Genomic DNA, 18,322 nt, shown 5'->3' with positions numbered 1-18,322 from the left:
TCCCGGTAGGAATTAATGAGCTGTGTTTTTTGAAGATTAAATGCACTAGAGTCACTCAATTTTTATACTCTCTTTTTCAAAGTACTTACATTTTAATTATGTATTGGTATATAAAGACAGTTTAAGCCAAGTTGAAAAAAAGTTCTTTAGACAATTCTTACCTACACAACCTTTAATAGTATTTTCATGGTGACAGATTTCAAAAATTTCCTCTTAGACTCAACAAAATTAAACAATTTTGAACCTGGCTTTATCCAATGCTCAGATTTCTGTTCTGGCAAATGTATGCAAATTAGTGCATATTTAATCAGAATAAAATACACAACTAGCATATTTTAACATAAAATTGCAGAAACTTTGTTATGCAAATAATGTTTGCAATTCTTAATGTAATCAATCTACTGGGAAAGTGTGATATTTTCATTTTCCCATTCATCCGTGGTGTGTTGCTTTAGGCAAAGCTCTTTTCGTAACAGAAATATAACAAAAACAAAAATTATGAGTTCCAACACTCAGGAAAAATTATAAAGGGAGAGTTGACAGGGAGAAAGATGACGTAGGAAAATCATCTTTTTATAAATGAACGGTCAGTGAATAGCTACGCATTGCTTGATTCATTTCACCAAGCAAAACATAAATCATAGATTACATAAAATATAAAGTAAAGCCAAACTGCAACTTGCTGTAAAAAATTAAAAAACATTAGAAAAAATAATTACAATCTCACGTACTGTATGGGGTCCCCTGATTGAAAACCTGGTTTTAATCCAATAATCAGACTAATGCAGTCAGCCAGGCCGAAACATGCTTGTGATAAAACAATTTCTTTATTTTCATTTGTGTCGTCACTCGGTAATTCAGGGCTTAAAAGTTAAATTTTGAAGTAAGAACTACGTACATAACATACATAAATATACAGGCAGTATGTAAACTAAGCCAACCACCAACATTAGACATTAGGATGTCCCTGAATGAAACAGCCTTTTTTGCAGTGAGGGACAATGGGCAGTGAGGCTCTTCCTGACTACTTTCAGGAGTTTGTCTGGATGTGTCACTGACAACTCAACCCACAGGAGGCAAGAGAGATCAGCAGTAGACAACAAGGCAGCTGTAACTCTACGAACCAGCTGAAAAACATCCAGACCCTAGTGCCATTGCGCGCACACACACACACACACACACACACACACACACACACACACCTAAAGTGGCATTACATATTCCCAAGCACATTCATTTCACATTTAATACTGTGAGCCAGCACACACACGCGCACACACACACACGCGGTTGAACAAGCAGATCAATAACCTCAGTGCCATGAATAGCCAGATACACTTGCACCCACATACTCATAACTTCACACTATTCTGTAATGCATCTGAATGGACAAGGTCTTATAAATTTAGGCATGATGTAATTCTGATGTAAAGAGAGTCCTCTCAGTGTCTATAGTCACAGCTCCATGAAGTCTCTGTCCAGGTCCATGTAGGCTTCATCAATGTAGGTGGCAATGGCACATTGTGAGCCTCTACCAGAACCCAGCAGCACTGATACCGTCTCCTTCCAGTAAGTGAAGGGAATACAAGAACTCTGTAGAGAAAGAGATACAAAAGGTAATGCCTTATGAACACATCTATGACAGAAAGTCTAAGTTTGGTCAATCAAGTGGAGCTCACGTTCTCGAGGCAGGTGCTGTCCTTGTCCTTGTTGAGGTAGTGGTGCTGCCAAAAGCGCAGCAGGTTGTGGAAGTTGTTGAGCAGGCAGCCGGGGTATTTCTCTGCGTATTCCTTCTCTCGCAGGGCACTCAGATAGAAAGGCAACTTCCCCCGCCTCCGCGCCAGCATCAGAATCACCAGACTGGTGTTTAGACAGCTCACATTCTCCTGTGATTGGTCAAAACCACAGCAATAGGTTTTAAGGGTCAATTGTATGACTCATAATGACATTTTCTATGTATGCATTGCATTTTCCAGGTATTTTTGAACAAATGTATTGATCTAGACAAAAAAATAATTAGTAATGTCAATCTCTCATATTTGATACACTGATTCATTTGCATATTATCTTGCAACAGCATAAATTAGGGGTCGGCAAACCTTTTTGTCATTAAATGCCATTTTGATTTTTCCTAGTTAATCATACGCCATACGCACACATACATTCACAGAACTCAGCATTAATCAGTACACCCCCTCTGAACAAAGATATGTTCCCATTTCTTAGTGATCACTAATTCAATTCAAGAAAATAGACATTTACACTATTCAATTTTAAGAAAAGTCTGTTTAATACATTTCTATTTAATAAAAACAGAGAAAAATATGTCATCAATATCTGTAAAATAAGCAAATCAGCCAATTTTGCTTACATGAAGGGTTGCAAAACTAAGTACACCCTTGATTAAATATAACAAACATATAGGCCTGGTTTCACAGACAGGGCTTAGATTAAGCCAGGACTAGGCCTTAGTGCCTTAAAAAAAACTTAACTGGTGTGCTTCTTGAGACAGAACAATGACAGTCACGCATTTTAAGATATGTCAGTGAAAGTTGCTTTCAGCTCAATCTATTGCTTTTTTTTTTGTATTGTCTGTGAAACCAGGGGATAACATTCTAGTGCATAGTATGTCCTCTATAACCAAGTATACTACTCTGACCCTTCTTGGCATTGAATGTACAAGTTCACAACCAAATTTTCACATCCATTCTGTTTATCTCCTGGAGATCCCCCCAGGTGCCTAACAGTTGTAAGGTTATAAGACATTGTCATGTTGAAAACGCGCCTAACAACGCATGGAATAAAGAGAAGGTAGCATCTTCTGTTTCGAGTGAATTCATGACACCATTGACTAAGCACAACTCTCTCACACCTTTAGCATGAGACCAGAATATTGATTGATTTTGTTAATATGGGCCTGGGAAAAGTTTTTTGCACTTTTTGGTAAAAAGGTGTACCAAGAGGATCGACCAGGACGTCAGTATGGTAACTTAAGTGAAAATAGGGTAGCATCAAAGAAATTTGAGCAAACTTACGTTTCAAAATTTGAGAAAAATGGTCGTGGGAAAAATGACCGAGACTTAGTATGCAATTACTGTTTCAATGTTGGACATTGGAAAAATAAGTGTCCTGTTTTGGCCTCAAAGTTGAAATTTAGTCAAAAGAATAAAACGAATTCAAATGTTAGTCCTGTATTGATGTCAGAGACTACAGGAATGAATGATTTTGCGGGAAGTGCTTCTATGGAAGTAGGGAATGCAGTGTCTGAGCCTAAAAGCGACAGCACAAAACACTTTGCACCATTTATTACGCAGGGTTTTGTTTCTTTGGTTAATTCTGAGGAAAAGGTTCCAGTCAAGATTTTGAGAGATACCGGAGCTTCGGAATCCTTTATTCTTGAATCGGTCTTGTCTTTTTCTGATGCATCAAGTGAAGGGAAGAATGTTTTAATCAGGGGAATTGGATTACAAACTCTTTCTGTTCCTTTGCACAGGATAAACCTGACTTCTGAGTTGGTCTGTGGAGAAGTAACCCTGGGGGTGCGTCCATCATTGCCAGTGGATGGTGTCATGGTAATACTGGGGAATAATTTAGCTGGAGGTAGGGTATGGCGAGAGGTAATTCCACCACCTGTGGTAGTGCCCACTCCATTGATTGAAAAATCTGATGTACTAAGTCAAAAATTCCCTGAGGTATTTATAACGTGTGCGGTAACTCGTTCGAAGAGTCGCGAGGCATCTGGTGAGGAAAAAGAAGTGTTAACGTGTGTTGTGCCTGGTTTGTCTACTCTTTTTCCTATTACTCATAGGGAGTTGGTGACTGCACAACAGGATGATCCTGGGTTACAGCAATTGTTTGAGAATGTTATTCCGTCCCAGGAGGTAAGAAGTGCTGCCAGTGGATATTTTATCCAAGATGAGATGCTCTTGAGAAAATTTGTTCCCTTCAGTAAAGGTTTGATGGAGGAATCTATAATTCAAGTAGTGGTGCCAAAGCAATTTCGAGAGGTGGTAATGCGAGTTTCACATGGTGAAGTTGCTGGTCATTTCGGAGTAAATAAAACGTATAACCGAGTTTTGAGACAGTTTTATTGGCCATGCTTGAAAAAGGATATTTCGGCCTTCATTAAAACGTGCCATACATGTCAGTTAACCGGGAAACCGAATCAATCTTTGAGACCAGTCCCTCTGTGTCCGATAGCTGTTACAAGTAAACCCTTTGAGCATCTAATAATTGACTGCGTGGGTCCGTTACCTACATCAAAATCAGGTAATGTATATTTACTGACTGTGATGTGTCAGGCAACTCGATACCCGGCAGCCTATCCGATCAGAAGAATTACCACTAAAGCAGTTGTGAAAGCTTTAACCCAATTCATCTCTATTTTTGGGATACCCAAGATTATTCAGAGCGATAAAGGGTCTAATTTCACTTCACGTATGTTTGCTGAGATTTTGAGAGTGCTTAAGGTCAAGCATAATCAATCAACCCCATATCATGCCCAAAGCCAAGGTGCGCTCGAACGGTTTCACCAAACATTGAAAGCATTATTACGTGCTTACTGTGTGGAGTTGAACCGTGACTGGGAGGAAGGTTTACCCTGGTTATTACTTGCAGCTAGAGAGGTACAACAAGAGAGTTTGGGTTTTAGCTCGAATGATCTTGTGTTTGGTCACAGTGTACGTGGTCCTCTTTCTGTTTTGAGGGAGGGATTGGGGGAAGAGGATCCTCCTAAAAATTTGTTGGATTATGTAAATGGTTTCCGTAGGCGTTTATTTTTAGCTGGAATGAGTGCTCAGAAAAATCTTGTCGTAGCACAGAATAAAATGAAGAAACACTTTGACAAATATACAGAATGCCGTGTTTTTACACCAGGTGATCAGGTGTTGGTTTTGTTACCTTCATCTGGCTCTCCTTTTTGCGCACGATTTACTGGTCCATACACTGTTCTTCGAAAAATGACTGACCAAAATTATCAAATTGCGACCCCAAATCGGCGAAAGGCTAAACAGTGTTTTCACGTAAATTTACTTAAGCCTTATCATTCTCGTAATTCTGATACTCAACTAGTTAATCCAGCTGTTACTGTTGCTACTATCTCTCTGGATAGTTCTCAGCCTTTTTCTGTAGAAGGAGGGGAGGATGTGATTGTACCTGGAGACTGTGTCTTGCTTCCACGGTTAAAGAATTCAGAGACCCTTCAGAACTTAGAGGGTTTGTTTTCACATTTGTCTGAGGTACAAAGATTAGAGTTGACAGAGTTGTTGTTTGATTTTCCTAGTTTGTTTGCAGATGTGCCCAGCCGTACGCATCTGATCCAGCATGATGTGGAAGTGGGAGATGCGAGACCTATTCGTCAGCGTTTTTACAGGGTTCCTATCAATAAGCGGAATGTGCTGGAGTCAGAGGTTCAGTATATGCTGGAGAATGAGATCGCTGTTCCTTCGAGCTCCAGTTGGGCTTCACCATGTTTGTTGGTAAAAAAGCCAGATTCTACTTATAGATTTTGCACTGATTACCGCAAGTTAAACGCTATTACTAAACCTGACGCTTTTCCACTTCCTCGAATGGAGGATTGTGTGGATCAGGTGGGTTCTGCGAAGTTTGTAAGCAAACTGGACCTTCTAAAGGGATACTGGCAAGTGCCTTTAACTCCCAGAGCTCAAGAGATAACTTCATTCATTACACCATCGGGGCTATATTCATACTCTGTTATGAGTTTTGGTTTGAGAAATGCACCCGCAACCTTCCAGAGATTGATGAATAAAGTGGTATTCGGCCTGGAGGGTTGTGCGGTGTATTTGGATGATGTTGTTGTGTTTAGTGACACATGGGAACAACATCTGGTACATCTTCGTGCCTTACTGATGCGTTTGGCTGAGGCATGTCTTACAGTAAACTTGGCAAAGTGTGAGTTTGCCAAGGGTACTGTAAGATATTTGGGAAAAGAAGTTGGACAGGGTGAGGTGCGTCCTGTTCAAGCCAAAATTGAAGCTATTCAACAATTTCCTCCTCCATCAACAAAGAAAGAACTGATGCGGTTTTTGGGGATGGTCGGCTATTACCGGGGGTTTTGCCCAAATTTTTCAACTGTTGCTTCTCCGCTCACTGATCTGCTTAAGAGTAATGTCAATTTTGTTTGGAGTCTAAATTGTCAGAGGGCTTTCGAAAATGTTAAACTGTTATTAACTATTTCTCCTGTTTTAGCTGCCCCTAGGCTGGATAAGCTATTTAAGATACAGGTAGATGCAAGCCAGATTGGTGCTGGGGCTGTTCTATTACAAACTGGTGAGAGTGGACTCGACCATCCTGTAAGTTTCTTCTCTCGTAAGTTTAATACTTATCAAAGAAACTATTCGGTAATAGAGAAGGAAGCATTATCCTTAATTTGGGCTCTTCAGCACTTTGATGTGTATGTGGGGGGAGGATTACCTGTGGAGGTTTATTCTGATCATAACCCTCTAACGTTTTTACACTCTTTACAATCCCCAAGTCAGCGGTTAATGCGTTGGATTCTTTTTTTACAGCCTTACAGTTTAACTGTAAAACACATCAAGGGAACTGATAATGTAGTGGCAGATGCATTATCTCGTATTCCTGATCAGATCGAATAACGTACTGTAAGTGTTCAGGCAGCTGTTACTGTTTTTCTGTGCTCTCTTTGTTGCCTTAAACTTGCTTTCAGGATCCAGATTGCTGGGGACAAATTGAGCCGTCTAGGAGAATGGAGGTGACTGTGGAAAACACTTGTTATACTGGAGTCGGTTCTCATATAAAAGATTGCTTTTGAAAAAAGGAAAGTATGATTTTTAAATGTCACTTTTGAGGTGTTTTGAGAATCCTTATAAGATATAGGATCTTTTAAGGGGGGGTGTGTGACGGCTCAGTGAGTGGTTGTGTGTTTGTCCCCGAGTTACAGGCTGATTGCTGGAGGGCGTGGCTTTACACCTGAACGAGATCACTCGTTCAGTTCATCTACTTTAAAAGAGACTGAGTCAAACAGAGAAGAGAGACGTTTGCATCGCTGGTGTTGTTGCTGCTCTGGAGATTTCCGGAGAGCTGACGGGATGTGTTGGTTATGGGAGACCACAGCCGCATCGGAGCTCTGATGTGATCCAGTGTCCCCTATGACGTTTAGTTTGGACTTTTTGTTGTTTATATTTGGTTGAACTGATGTCACTTGAACTTGCTACATACATTTACATGCTGACACGCTGACTAACACTTACACTGATCACTTGACATTTCATGTTTCTTACTTTAGTTAAATAAATCTTATTGTTTATGCAGCGGTTGTGTGGCGTCTCCCTTACTTTGTTGCGATCTAAGAACAGGATCGTAACATAACTGATTCAGCAGACTTGCTGGAAAATTGTATCTTCAATGAAGATTACACCTCCCTGTGTTAATATTGGCACTCGTGCCATAGGTTGCAGACCCCTGGCAAAAAAAATAAAAATAAAAATAACTTGCCTGAGTGAGGGTTTGTACATTGATGATGCTGATCAGTCTATAAAGGTAGAACAACCTGTTTTCCACTTGAGCCATGTAGGACAAGAGGCGACATTCTGAAAACACTTCAACCACTGAGAAAAAGAGACAAAGAAACATTTAAAACAAATCTCATCTTTCATCTACCTCTCCATTAATCGTTCGATCACTTGAGTCAAACCTTTTATGTCTTCAGTCTGGCTCTCAAAACGGTCCAGAGACAGGACGATACATCGCACCAGCATGTTAGAGTCCACCAGAGAGCTGTTGATCTGAGTCAGGAACATCTGAAACTGAGGTGTCGAAAGAGATTTGAGATCTACTGAATCACTTCAGTGTGTGTGCCACAAGTAAAATCGAGAAAGATCTGACTCTAATCCCACCTTTTCCTCAGTGTTGACATATTTGTTAAATCTTCTGAAGGCATCAATGTTGAACTTCATGAGCTCACCAAGTAGGTCAAAGTAGCTCTGAAGGACATCATGTGACTTACAGCCACTGTCGATTATGCAATATAGAATGTGCTGAAGGAAAAAAATGATGAGACAGCTTAATATTTCTATAACTTTAGACTACCATTCAAACGTCAGCAAGATTTTTAATGTTTTTGAAAGAAGTATCTTATGCTCTCCACAGCTTCATTTATTTAATTAATATTAAAGTAAAAAAAAAAACAGTAATATTATGAAATATTACTACAATTTAAAAATCACATGAAGAAACTTCAAAAGAACAGCATTTATTTAAAACAGAAATATTTTGTAACAATTTAAATGTCTTTACTGTCACTTTTGATCAATTCCATGCACCCTTACTGAATACAATGATTAATTTATTTAAAAAAGAAAGAAACAGTAGTGTGTAAATGGATTCAACACACATTGTGTTTACCTCTAACAAGCCTCTTCTGAGAAGGAAAACTTGATCGGCATAAGATGGCGTTCCTCTCAGAAAACTCTCCACTGCTCTTGCCTGCCAGAACCTGAAGTGAGTTGTGAAGAAGATCATGGAGAAATGTCATGTGAGTGTGACCAGTCAAACTCAAGACACAAGATGTCAAGATGTGGAAGGAAACATTACGAATGCAACTGAAGATCTCACCTGAACGAAGAATCAATTGGCTCTTTCTTCATTACAGAGATTAACCGTGTAAGAAGACCTTTTTTACCATCACACACAAGGTTCCTGTAAAACAATTAACTAAAGTTCATGTAAACCAATTAACCAGCAGTTCAAAACATGAGAATAAGGAAGCACTAAAGTATATGATATGAAAAGGGTCCCCATGCCTGTCTGTGTTATTCAGTGCATCCATTTCAAAGATGTTCGCACTCAGGTAGATCTCAGTCAGTTCATTCAGCTCCAGTCCACTTAGAAGAAGGTACTTATTCCTGTGATCAATAAACAGATGGTTTAGTTGAGTATATGCTAAGAAATAACATTCCCTGCTCCTTGCATCCCGGTGTTATACTCACTCGTGGTGGTCACTGAAGCTCTGCAGCAGCCTGAGGAACTGGATCTTGAAAGAGATCTCCTGATGCGCAGGAGAAAAGAGGTGTATTGTCATCCATATGTAAGACTGAGTCATTTAAATAAGTCCGAGTAATGAAGGGCTGCTTCTTACCGGACTGCAGTCACAGTTCTGGTTCTGTCGATGTAGGACGTGACCCGATGGCTGCTTCCTCCAGATCAGCTTATCAAACAGGTTATTGAGTCCAGGAATTAACTTGAACTCTGCCAACATTCTGTGAACCTGTGTAACAACAGAACAAATTAAGAATACAATTATTTAAAATACACTCCTGTTCAAACGTTTGGGTTTGAAGGAATTAATGCTTTTTTTTAGTTTTAAAAAAATGACAAAAAAAAGACAATTAATGCATTTATAATGGTTCAAAAGATTTCAAAGCATTCAAATAAAACCTGTTCTTTTGAACTTTCTATTCACCAAAGAATTGCGGAAAAATACATAGTTTCCTATAAAAAATTAAGCCGCACAGCTGTTTTCAACATTAATATGTTTCTGGAGCAGCAAATGAGCATATTAGAATAATTTCTGAAGAATCACTGAAGACTGGAGTAATGATGCTGAAAATTCAGCTTTGCCATCACAGGAATAAATTATTAGTTATTTTAAACAAAACTGCTGTTTTGCTGTATTTTTGATCAAATAAATGCAGCATTGGTGAACATAAGAGACTTTTAAAAAACAATTCTTACCGACCCCAAACTTTTGAATGGTAGTGCATGATTTAAAAAAAGTCAAACTAAAGAAAGGGCTGGAAAGACACGTCGATGATTTTTGTAAAACATGACAGGGGATTAGCGATCAACATAAACAGAACATAATCGATTATGTCGATACATTGTTCCAGCCCTAAAATAAACCTATTACTCAAGCTTAAAAAGTTGACTAATCAGTTGTTGGATGGCTCAATCCATGTCAAATTTCTCATATTAATATTCACAGTCACTTCAATCCCATCACATTACCTGATTTCGCTGTCTGCCCATAAGCATCACACACAGCACATAGAGAACCTCCACTTTGTACATGATCTCGTGCACGATCTTCATAGATTGGGGCAGCCTGTGTCTGAGCGGACTGGATGACAGGGAGCTCTCATCAGATGACTCTGAAAGACAGCCAATCAGAGTGGATGAGACCAAGTAACAGGAAAGGATGGAGAGGAATCACAGCTATAAATAACAGAGCAGGAAAGAGAAGAGGATCTCACCTGTACTGCTCTGTTCCGCTTCCTCAATTGCTAACTGCATGAGAGCATCCAGAACCAGTGCGTTGTCAAGCCAACTATGCCAGTCTTCCAGCTCCAGCCGGGCAGAAGCACCCGCCGCCTCTGTAACTTTTCGTGTGGCGAGCTTGCAAAGGCGCTCAACAAAGCCTGGGATATTCAGCAGAGCCACTGCAGACAGATCAGAGCAAGTGTGTGACCACATGACACAATAGAACGTATATATTTATTTTATGGATTAACAGCAGTTGTGTTTTCTAACCCTGGTTGCTCTCAGCGTGTGATGTGCACGTGCTGGTCTTTTGCTGGGTACTGCGGGCCAGGAGAGTGTGTTTGTCATCGACACCAACGTCTGGCTCTGATATGGTGACCGAGAGGATACGACAGAAGTTGGCCAGCTGCTGCTGGTTGAAGCTCTGGACCAGACTAGCCAAGTTGGGAATTTTCTCCAGATGAATGATTTCCTAAAGTTAAAATAGAAAATAAATGATTTACTACGCTGCTAAGAGACAGAGAGCATTTCTGAAAATCATACAAAATACACTTTTAATCTATTTTAAAATGTCGTTCATTCATGTGATGGCAAAGCTTAATTTTCAGCATCATTACTCCAGTCTTTCACTGCAACATGATCCTTCAGAAAAAATTATAATATGCTGATTTGCTGCTCAAGAAACATTTAATATTATCATCATCAATATTATCAATATCATCAATAGTTGTGCTGCTTAATATATTTTTTAAAGGAAACCATGATTTTAAAAAAAGTATTTGATGAATATTAAGTTAAAAAGAACAACATTTATTTTAAATAGAAATCTTTTGTGACATTTTACAGATGTCTTTACTGTCACTTTTGATCAATTTAATACATCCTTGGTGAATAAAATAATTCCTTAATTTTTTTACTGACTCCAAACTTTTAAACAGTAGTGTATATGCATTTGCTTTTACCTTTCGAACACCCAGAATGTCCTCAATAAGAGTGGCAGTCGGTAAGAAAACCTTTTTGTTGGACATGAGAGTGAACAGGAACATGACGAAATCCTCCCTCGCTGCAAGGCTTTTTGTAACGCCCTCTGTCTGACAGACCAAAGCAGAGGCTGTTACTCACAAGGAAACAAGTGAAATAATTCACAATTATTATTTCTGTCCTTTCAGAGTCATGCATTTTTAGATAAACTTACACATATACAGCAGTTGTACAGTCCACTTAGACAGTCCTTGATGAGATCATCGCTCACTAAAAATAATAAAGCAAACCTTTAATTAAATTGAAAAACATCAAACACTCTCTTTCCTAGAAAACAGTAAGCAATAAGAATGATGAAGCTTGAATTAAATATTTAAATAAGCTCACGTATGGGTAGGTCTCCTTGTACTGTGAGCGTTGGCCGCATCAAAATCTCTACAAATAGCTGTAGACGAATGACAAAAGCATACTGAGTATTTTTAGACTAGTCTTCAGTGTCACATGATCCTTTAGAAATCATTCTAATGTGATGATTTGATGTTTACTAAACATGTTATTATCAATGCTGAAAATTATGGAAGCTTGTTTCCACCACGGAATTTTAAAAGGAAAGTAAAGGAAACTGCCAAAGGAAATTGCGACTATTTCACAATTCTGATAAAGTCAAACTCACAATTCTGAGAACTAACTCACAATTGTCAGATATAAACATTTTTATAATATAAATGTTTATACCGTCTTTACTGTCACTTTACTGCTCTGTATGAATAGATGTATTATTATTTGAAAAGAATCGCACTGACCCCAAACTTTTGCAAAGTAGTCTAACTTCTTAGGGGCTCTAGCTTAAGAACAATTAAACTAGAAACTACACAAGATGAATAAGAATAGCCATTTACTTGAATGCCTTCAAAATGGAGACAATTTAACTTATCTTGATTAAGATTAGTCAGGCATTATATTTAATAACAAGAAACTCACATCAACTCCTCCAAACAGGTCAAACGTATATGTATTGGGTGAAACCGACTCCTGTGGTGTTTTACGCTCCTCTGTGACAAATGACATGGCCTCCATAGACAGCAATGACGACAGCTCCTGCACAATCACAGAACAACTCAATTAAAATCTGATCACAAGTTAATATGCATGGTTTTCAGGCGATGCTTTTTGTATGAATGGACGACATTTTGATTACCATGACCATGCTGTCAATCTTGGAGAGATCACTGTTAGGATGGCTGCTCTCATGAAGTCTCCTCAATAACACTGGTATTCCCTGCCATTGAGCTCTTTTATCTCTCTCCTCCAGCAAAACCGCAGGAATCTTCAATCGACAACACAAACACAATGAATACATTTCAAATATATTAATTATTGCTCCTATTGTTATCAGACTATTTAAGCACTAAACACCTTTAGCAAGCAATGCAAATACATAAAACATCAGTACTTTATTATATAGTTTAGTTAGATCATAAACTAATCGTGTTTGCTAAGTTGAAAAGCAGGAAGAGAATCACTAAATCAGTTTTTTAAAATAAAATCCTACAACTACACATTTGTCCTCCACCCTACACAATTCGTTTGTCGGATTATCGCTCTCAATGAAATGCAATATATGACTCTTTTAGAGCTAACGTTATTTTAGATTGAGGGGTCTTCAGGCCCTCGTATGTAAACAGTGTCTAAGACACGTCGTGCAGGCAGTTTGGACCTTAATATAACTTAAAATCTCACCTGAGACCCTCTAGTCAACCCAACACCTGTGATTTGGCCTTGTTGTATTTTATTAAAAATGTTTTTGCATGAATTTCCTCTGCTTGTTTGGGTCCGTGAAACCCCAGAGCGCCTTGTCGCCATTGCTGTTTCGCTGACGTTGTGACGTTGAGAAGTTTCCACGAAACCACCGGGGATGATATAGTTAATACTGCACCCTACTGGACTGGAGGGTAACTACAACCAGCAACTGACCCCCACTGAATTACTGCGGTGAGTGCGGTCCATTTGATGTTACTGCCCAAGCCCATTAGTGAGACTTCGCAAAACATATGTGATTTTATTTTTAAACACTGTTAAAATCATATAGGATCGTATATTCTTTGGTCTCTTGGAAAGTCATTTCATGCGAATGGGATAAACCTTTAATTTGTCTATATTGGCACATATTCATAAACACCCCTTCTTTGAGAAAGAAAAACAGCATGAATTAGATATTTCTTGATGCTGGTGGTCTGCATTCCTAGCCTGGCTCCGCCCTCTACGTACTTCCGCTCAATTTTCATTTTCCTTCAGTACAAACAAACAAAGAGTAGCCTATAGAAGCCCTTCTATACTCTTTGGTACAAATGAAATGTACGAGAGTCTGGGAGGGGGAGAACCAGGATACTGCATTCCCATTACACACCGCTGCCATGTTCTAGGATGCCGAAAAGTCGAGAAGTCTTAAAAGTTACATTTTTAGGCTGGTTTGCCTTGGCCCACAAAATGTTTGAGATGGCCAATCAAATCAAAGGCGAGTGTGTGAACTCCAACACTGCAATTCTCCAATGAAGGGGCTGTTTACACAAAACCATTTTTTAAACTAAAAACGGAAAACTTTTAATGCATGTTGGCCATTTATTTGTACGTTAATTTACTGAAAAGGCTAACTTTTGAAAACGGGATTCAAAGTGCAAGTTTTTGAAAACAATAGTTTAATCTCCGTGTAAACTACAAAAATGTGAATGTGTGAAAACGGTGACATCTTGCGCATGCGTACATGTGTTCAGTCTATGTCAAAAACAGAGCCATATATCTCTGGTCAAAACCGGTCAAAACATGCCAACGACAGGCCTGGCAGCAGAATACAGCGTTTTAATCATTTTCACTGATTTGTCTGAACAGGGATCGTTTTGATAACATTGCCTGAACGCAAAAAACGCAAAACGCTGTTGTCGTTTAAGCTAAATGAACGGCCAAAACACATAAAAAGTTTTTCGTTTTTTATTGAAAAAGATGTTGTGTAAACGGTAAGACTGGTGAGATTTACTGTGGCTAAACATTTCATATTTGACAACTGTTTTACAATTTGTTTTTTAACCTTTACGCATGTAGGCCTGCTAAAAAAAAACAAAATAACAACTATTATAATAACATATAACAACATAATAATTAAATAATAATAACAATTTTAACCTTTAGTCATGTAACACATTTCTAAACTATAAAATATGAACAACTCTGCTGTTAAATGATTTTAACAAGCCAAACATTTTTAATAATTTTCAATAATCATATGTAACTTTATAAAGCATTTAGAATTGTAATATTATAACAGCAAATGTCAACCATGATTTTTGCAAAATATGCTTATATATTTTTAAACCATTAACCTACAGCAATTGTTATGAGCTTATAAAATAACACAATGATATGTTTTTAAATAGACTAAGATATAGACCAAGAATGAGCACTGAAATAACTAATGAAGAAATTGCGTTCAATACAATGAACCGCTGTATTTTCAGTAATGGAAAGATTGTATTGTATTTATTGTGTAAATGCATTTGTAACACTTGTAGAAATAATATAGATATAAAGATACTATAGCATATATACATTTTAGGGTTTATTTTTTCCTTGGTCCACTTACATTTACTGTACACAGCAGGACAAATAAACACCAGGGTTCCTGTACTTTTCTCCATTTAGGTGGCTTTCCCATAACTCCATCGCATGGGCGATGATGAATGAAACCCACTCACATAATCAACATCATCAAAGGAGATTAAAGTTATGATAGACGCCCATAGGAACTCAGCGCACACCCTGATGATAAACGACTGTAGAGACGTGTGCCCATGCTCGTGCTTATCCTGAACACACGAGGACTGTGTGCAGGACAACAGAACTAACCCGACAGCAAGGAAATGGGCGTTTCTGAAGTTGACCCCACAAAATCCTCCAATTTACTGGAGCTGAGAAGGGAGGAGAGCAGCAGCAGACCTGAATAAACACTGAAAGAGTCAATACATCGTATATGTGCCTCTGCTGGATTTGGATCACATTTGGTGAGTTTACTTCTATTTGATCTGCTTTTATTATTGTTTCTAGTGTGTGACATAATAATAACACCTATAAAAACACAACTTGAACCATAGAATATAACAACTTAAGATACTTTACCACTTCAAACTCTGCTGTGAATATGAAATGATTTTAACAAGGGAATGAATCTGTGCTTGAACATCGTCATTTTATTATAGTCAGATACATAACAGTTTTAGTTTTTTTTAATGTAAAAAGTCTCAGAGAATGAATGAAGACTGGTTATGAGAACATAACTTTTCCCCAAGGCTGTTCTTCTTTAGCTTTGACCTGAAGAAAAGCACAGTGTGTCTCAACACTTAGAAAAGTCTGAAAGAGTGCCTTCATTTCTCAGCTCTGGAATAGGCAGTTTACTTAGTATTTGTACTGTCTAGGTTTGGGCAAAAGCAGAAAACCTGAGGCTAAACGTACAATTAGGCAGTTGTGTCTTGAACCCTTGACTTAATATAAAACATTTTTTTTTAAATAATAGTTAATAGCTTATAAACAATGCAATAATAAAAAAATAATTATACAAAATATTTAAAATAGTTTCAAATAATATTGAATATTTATTAAATATTGGTAAACATTTAAGTTAAATGTTTATAAACAAATTATATATATATATATATATATATATATATATATATATTAGGACTGTCAAAAGATTAATCGCGATTAATCGCATCCAAAATAAAAGTTTGTGTTTGCATAATATATGTGTGTGTACTGTGTATAATTATTATGAATAAATACACACACATTCATGTATATATTTAAGGAATAATTGCATTTATATACTGTATACATTTATATAATTTATATTATATATAAATATAACCAATTTTTCTTAAATATATACATGATTGTGTGTGTTTTTATATATATAAATAATTATACACAGTACACACACATATATTATGGAAACACAAACTTTTATTTTGGATGCGATTAATCGCGATTAATCTTTTGACAGCCCTAATATATATATATTATATTAGTTAGTTATACATTTCACTTAAATGTTTGCCAATATTTTATAAATATTCTATATACAGGTGAAACTCTAAAAAAAATTATATCATGCAAAAGTTATTTTATTTCAGTAATTCAACTTAAACGGTGAAACTAATATATTATATAGACTCATTACATGCAAAGTGAGATATTTCAAGCCTTTATTTGTTATAATTTTGATGATTATGGCTTACAGCTATGAAAACCTTTTCATGATATTCTAATTTTGAATTTGGGGTTTTCATAGCTGTAAGCCATAATCATCAAAATTATAACAAATAAAGGCTTGAAATATCTCACTTTGCATGTAATGAGTCTATATATTAGTTCCACCTTTTAAGTTAGATTACTGACATAAATGAACTTTTGCATTTTTAATATTCACATTTTTCGAGTTTCACCTGTATATATAAAATGTTAAATGTGTTAAAAGTGAAATATGTGTCCTGATTTACAACACAGAAATGCACAGATGAGAACGTTTCAGATGTTGACAGGTGCTGTTTATCACCATGGCGTTCCTTCTGATGTTTGTCACGCTGCTTCATCTCATCACACTGGCCGTTCTCTTTATCGCCACCATGGAGAAGGCAAGTATATGAAGCCCTTTATCCCCAAAAAACAGAATAATGTGCATACATCTAAAAACATTAATGCATATTTATGATTCAGTCTTGGTGGGTTTGGCAAGGCTCAGAAAACTCAGACCTGTGGTACAACTGCCATTTTGACAATGAAACCGAGGCGTGGTTTTGTTCAACATCACAAGAGACGGGTAAAATAACACATTTGAGCACTTAAATGATTTTTAAATATGGGAATTTATTGTAATAACCGTCACCAAACCGAGGTTCAAAGCTGCCTAGAATAGTCTCCATGTTTTGTTTCCACCAGAGTGGCTTCAAGCTGTCCAGGTTCTGATGGTCCTGTCCGTGGTTTTCTCCTCCATTTCATTCCTGATATTCCTGGGACAACTCTTCACCATGTCTAAAGGAGGACTCTTTTACCTCACCGGCATCTGCCAGGCATTTGCCGGTATGTGCTTGAATTAATTTGCTTTATTACCCCATTTTAACGTCTTAAGAGCAACTGAAACGAGTGTTTATGTATTTTGGCTCTAAGTCGAGAAAAAAACATTTGGATTTTTTTTTCTGACCTTTTTCTGTCTCCTTTCAGGCCTCAACGCCTTCACTGCCGTGCTCATATACACCCTGCACAACAAAGAAATCCTTCAGGACACTCGGGAGTTGAGCTTGGGACACTTCGGCTACTGCTTTTTCTTGGCGTGGGTTTGTGTACCTTTGCTCCTGTGCAGTGGAATCATGTACATCCATATGCGCAAAAGGGAATAGCAAGTCTCCTAAAAAAAAGACAAGCCATGCGAAGAATGTTTGCTGTTGACATACTCCACTGAGTGATTATATACTTCATGATATATCTATGCAACAAACAAGACATTTATTTCTCACTTATTTAGACCGTATTTAATCCCACATAAATATACACGGATGGAATATAGCCCCACAGCCCATGCCGAAATCAGCTCAACTTGGTTAACTCTTAAAAGGCAACCATGACTAATATATCAGATTAGCTGAATTATATCTAATTTAATAATAAAACAGGCCATATAACGTGATCTCGCTTAATACTGGAGGAATACTTGTATACATTATAGTGGAATCCATATGCTAAAATGTTAAGATGTATTTTTATAAATAAATTCAATTAAGTCATTAATATATGATTTCAATTTCATTACTGTGCCAAATGTGAAAATATTCTTCACAAATACACTGCAATCCGGTGGACTCCACAGACCTTGGGAGTGCATGACAAACTCATGACTCCAGTTTCTGAACTAATAGCTTCCACCACGCCGTCTAGCATGATCTTGCGTCAAACTAAGCTTTCAAAAACAAACTGCTTTCTCGCATTCAAAGGTCTCTTTTTTTGGGGTTTGGATAAGAGTTCCTAAGGGTATCAGCAACTGGTGGGCTCATTCTATGATTTTTTT

General features: G+C 37.5%; 2 protein-coding genes across 3 annotated transcripts; one reads left to right on the top strand and one right to left on the bottom strand.

The window, feature by feature from the left end:
- Window positions 1–159: 159 nt before the first annotated feature.
- Window positions 160–13,111, bottom strand: trpc4apb (transient receptor potential cation channel, subfamily C, member 4 associated protein b). The gene is made up of 19 exons (XM_079589672.1): window positions 12,958–13,111; window positions 12,416–12,544; window positions 12,199–12,315; window positions 11,605–11,662; window positions 11,432–11,487; window positions 11,199–11,327; window positions 10,507–10,708; window positions 10,230–10,415; window positions 9,985–10,127; window positions 9,116–9,244; window positions 8,967–9,025; window positions 8,781–8,882; window positions 8,593–8,676; window positions 8,383–8,473; window positions 7,875–8,015; window positions 7,673–7,784; window positions 7,474–7,586; window positions 1,680–1,886; window positions 160–1,593 (listed from the first exon to the last, which is right to left on the bottom strand). The coding sequence occupies exons 1-19, from the start codon at window positions 13,078–13,080 to the stop codon at window positions 1,456–1,458; spliced, it is 2,319 nt and encodes a 772-aa protein (XP_079445798.1). The 5' UTR covers window positions 13,081–13,111; the 3' UTR covers window positions 160–1,455.
- Window positions 13,112–13,179: 68 nt separating this feature from the next.
- Window positions 13,180–18,317, top strand: emp3b (epithelial membrane protein 3b (MAM blood group)). Of its 2 annotated transcripts, none has more exons than XM_079589390.1 (6): window positions 13,180–13,209; window positions 14,911–15,269; window positions 16,803–16,895; window positions 16,978–17,080; window positions 17,200–17,340; window positions 17,482–18,317. In XM_079589390.1, the coding sequence occupies exons 3-6, from the start codon at window positions 16,818–16,820 to the stop codon at window positions 17,655–17,657; spliced, it is 498 nt and encodes a 165-aa protein (XP_079445516.1). In that variant the 5' UTR covers window positions 13,180–13,209; window positions 14,911–15,269; window positions 16,803–16,817; the 3' UTR covers window positions 17,658–18,317. The 2 variants fall into 2 exon arrangements, with proteins under 2 accessions (XP_079445516.1, XP_079445517.1); XM_079589391.1 differs by having other exon boundaries at window positions 16,768–16,895.
- Window positions 18,318–18,322: the final 5 nt, after the last annotated feature.

This window comes from Phoxinus phoxinus (genome assembly GCF_949152265.1).
Source record: "Phoxinus phoxinus genome assembly, chromosome: 18".
NCBI classification, from domain to species: domain Eukaryota; kingdom Metazoa; phylum Chordata; class Actinopteri; order Cypriniformes; family Leuciscidae; genus Phoxinus; species Phoxinus phoxinus.
This window is presented reverse-complemented; position numbering and strand designations above follow the sequence as displayed.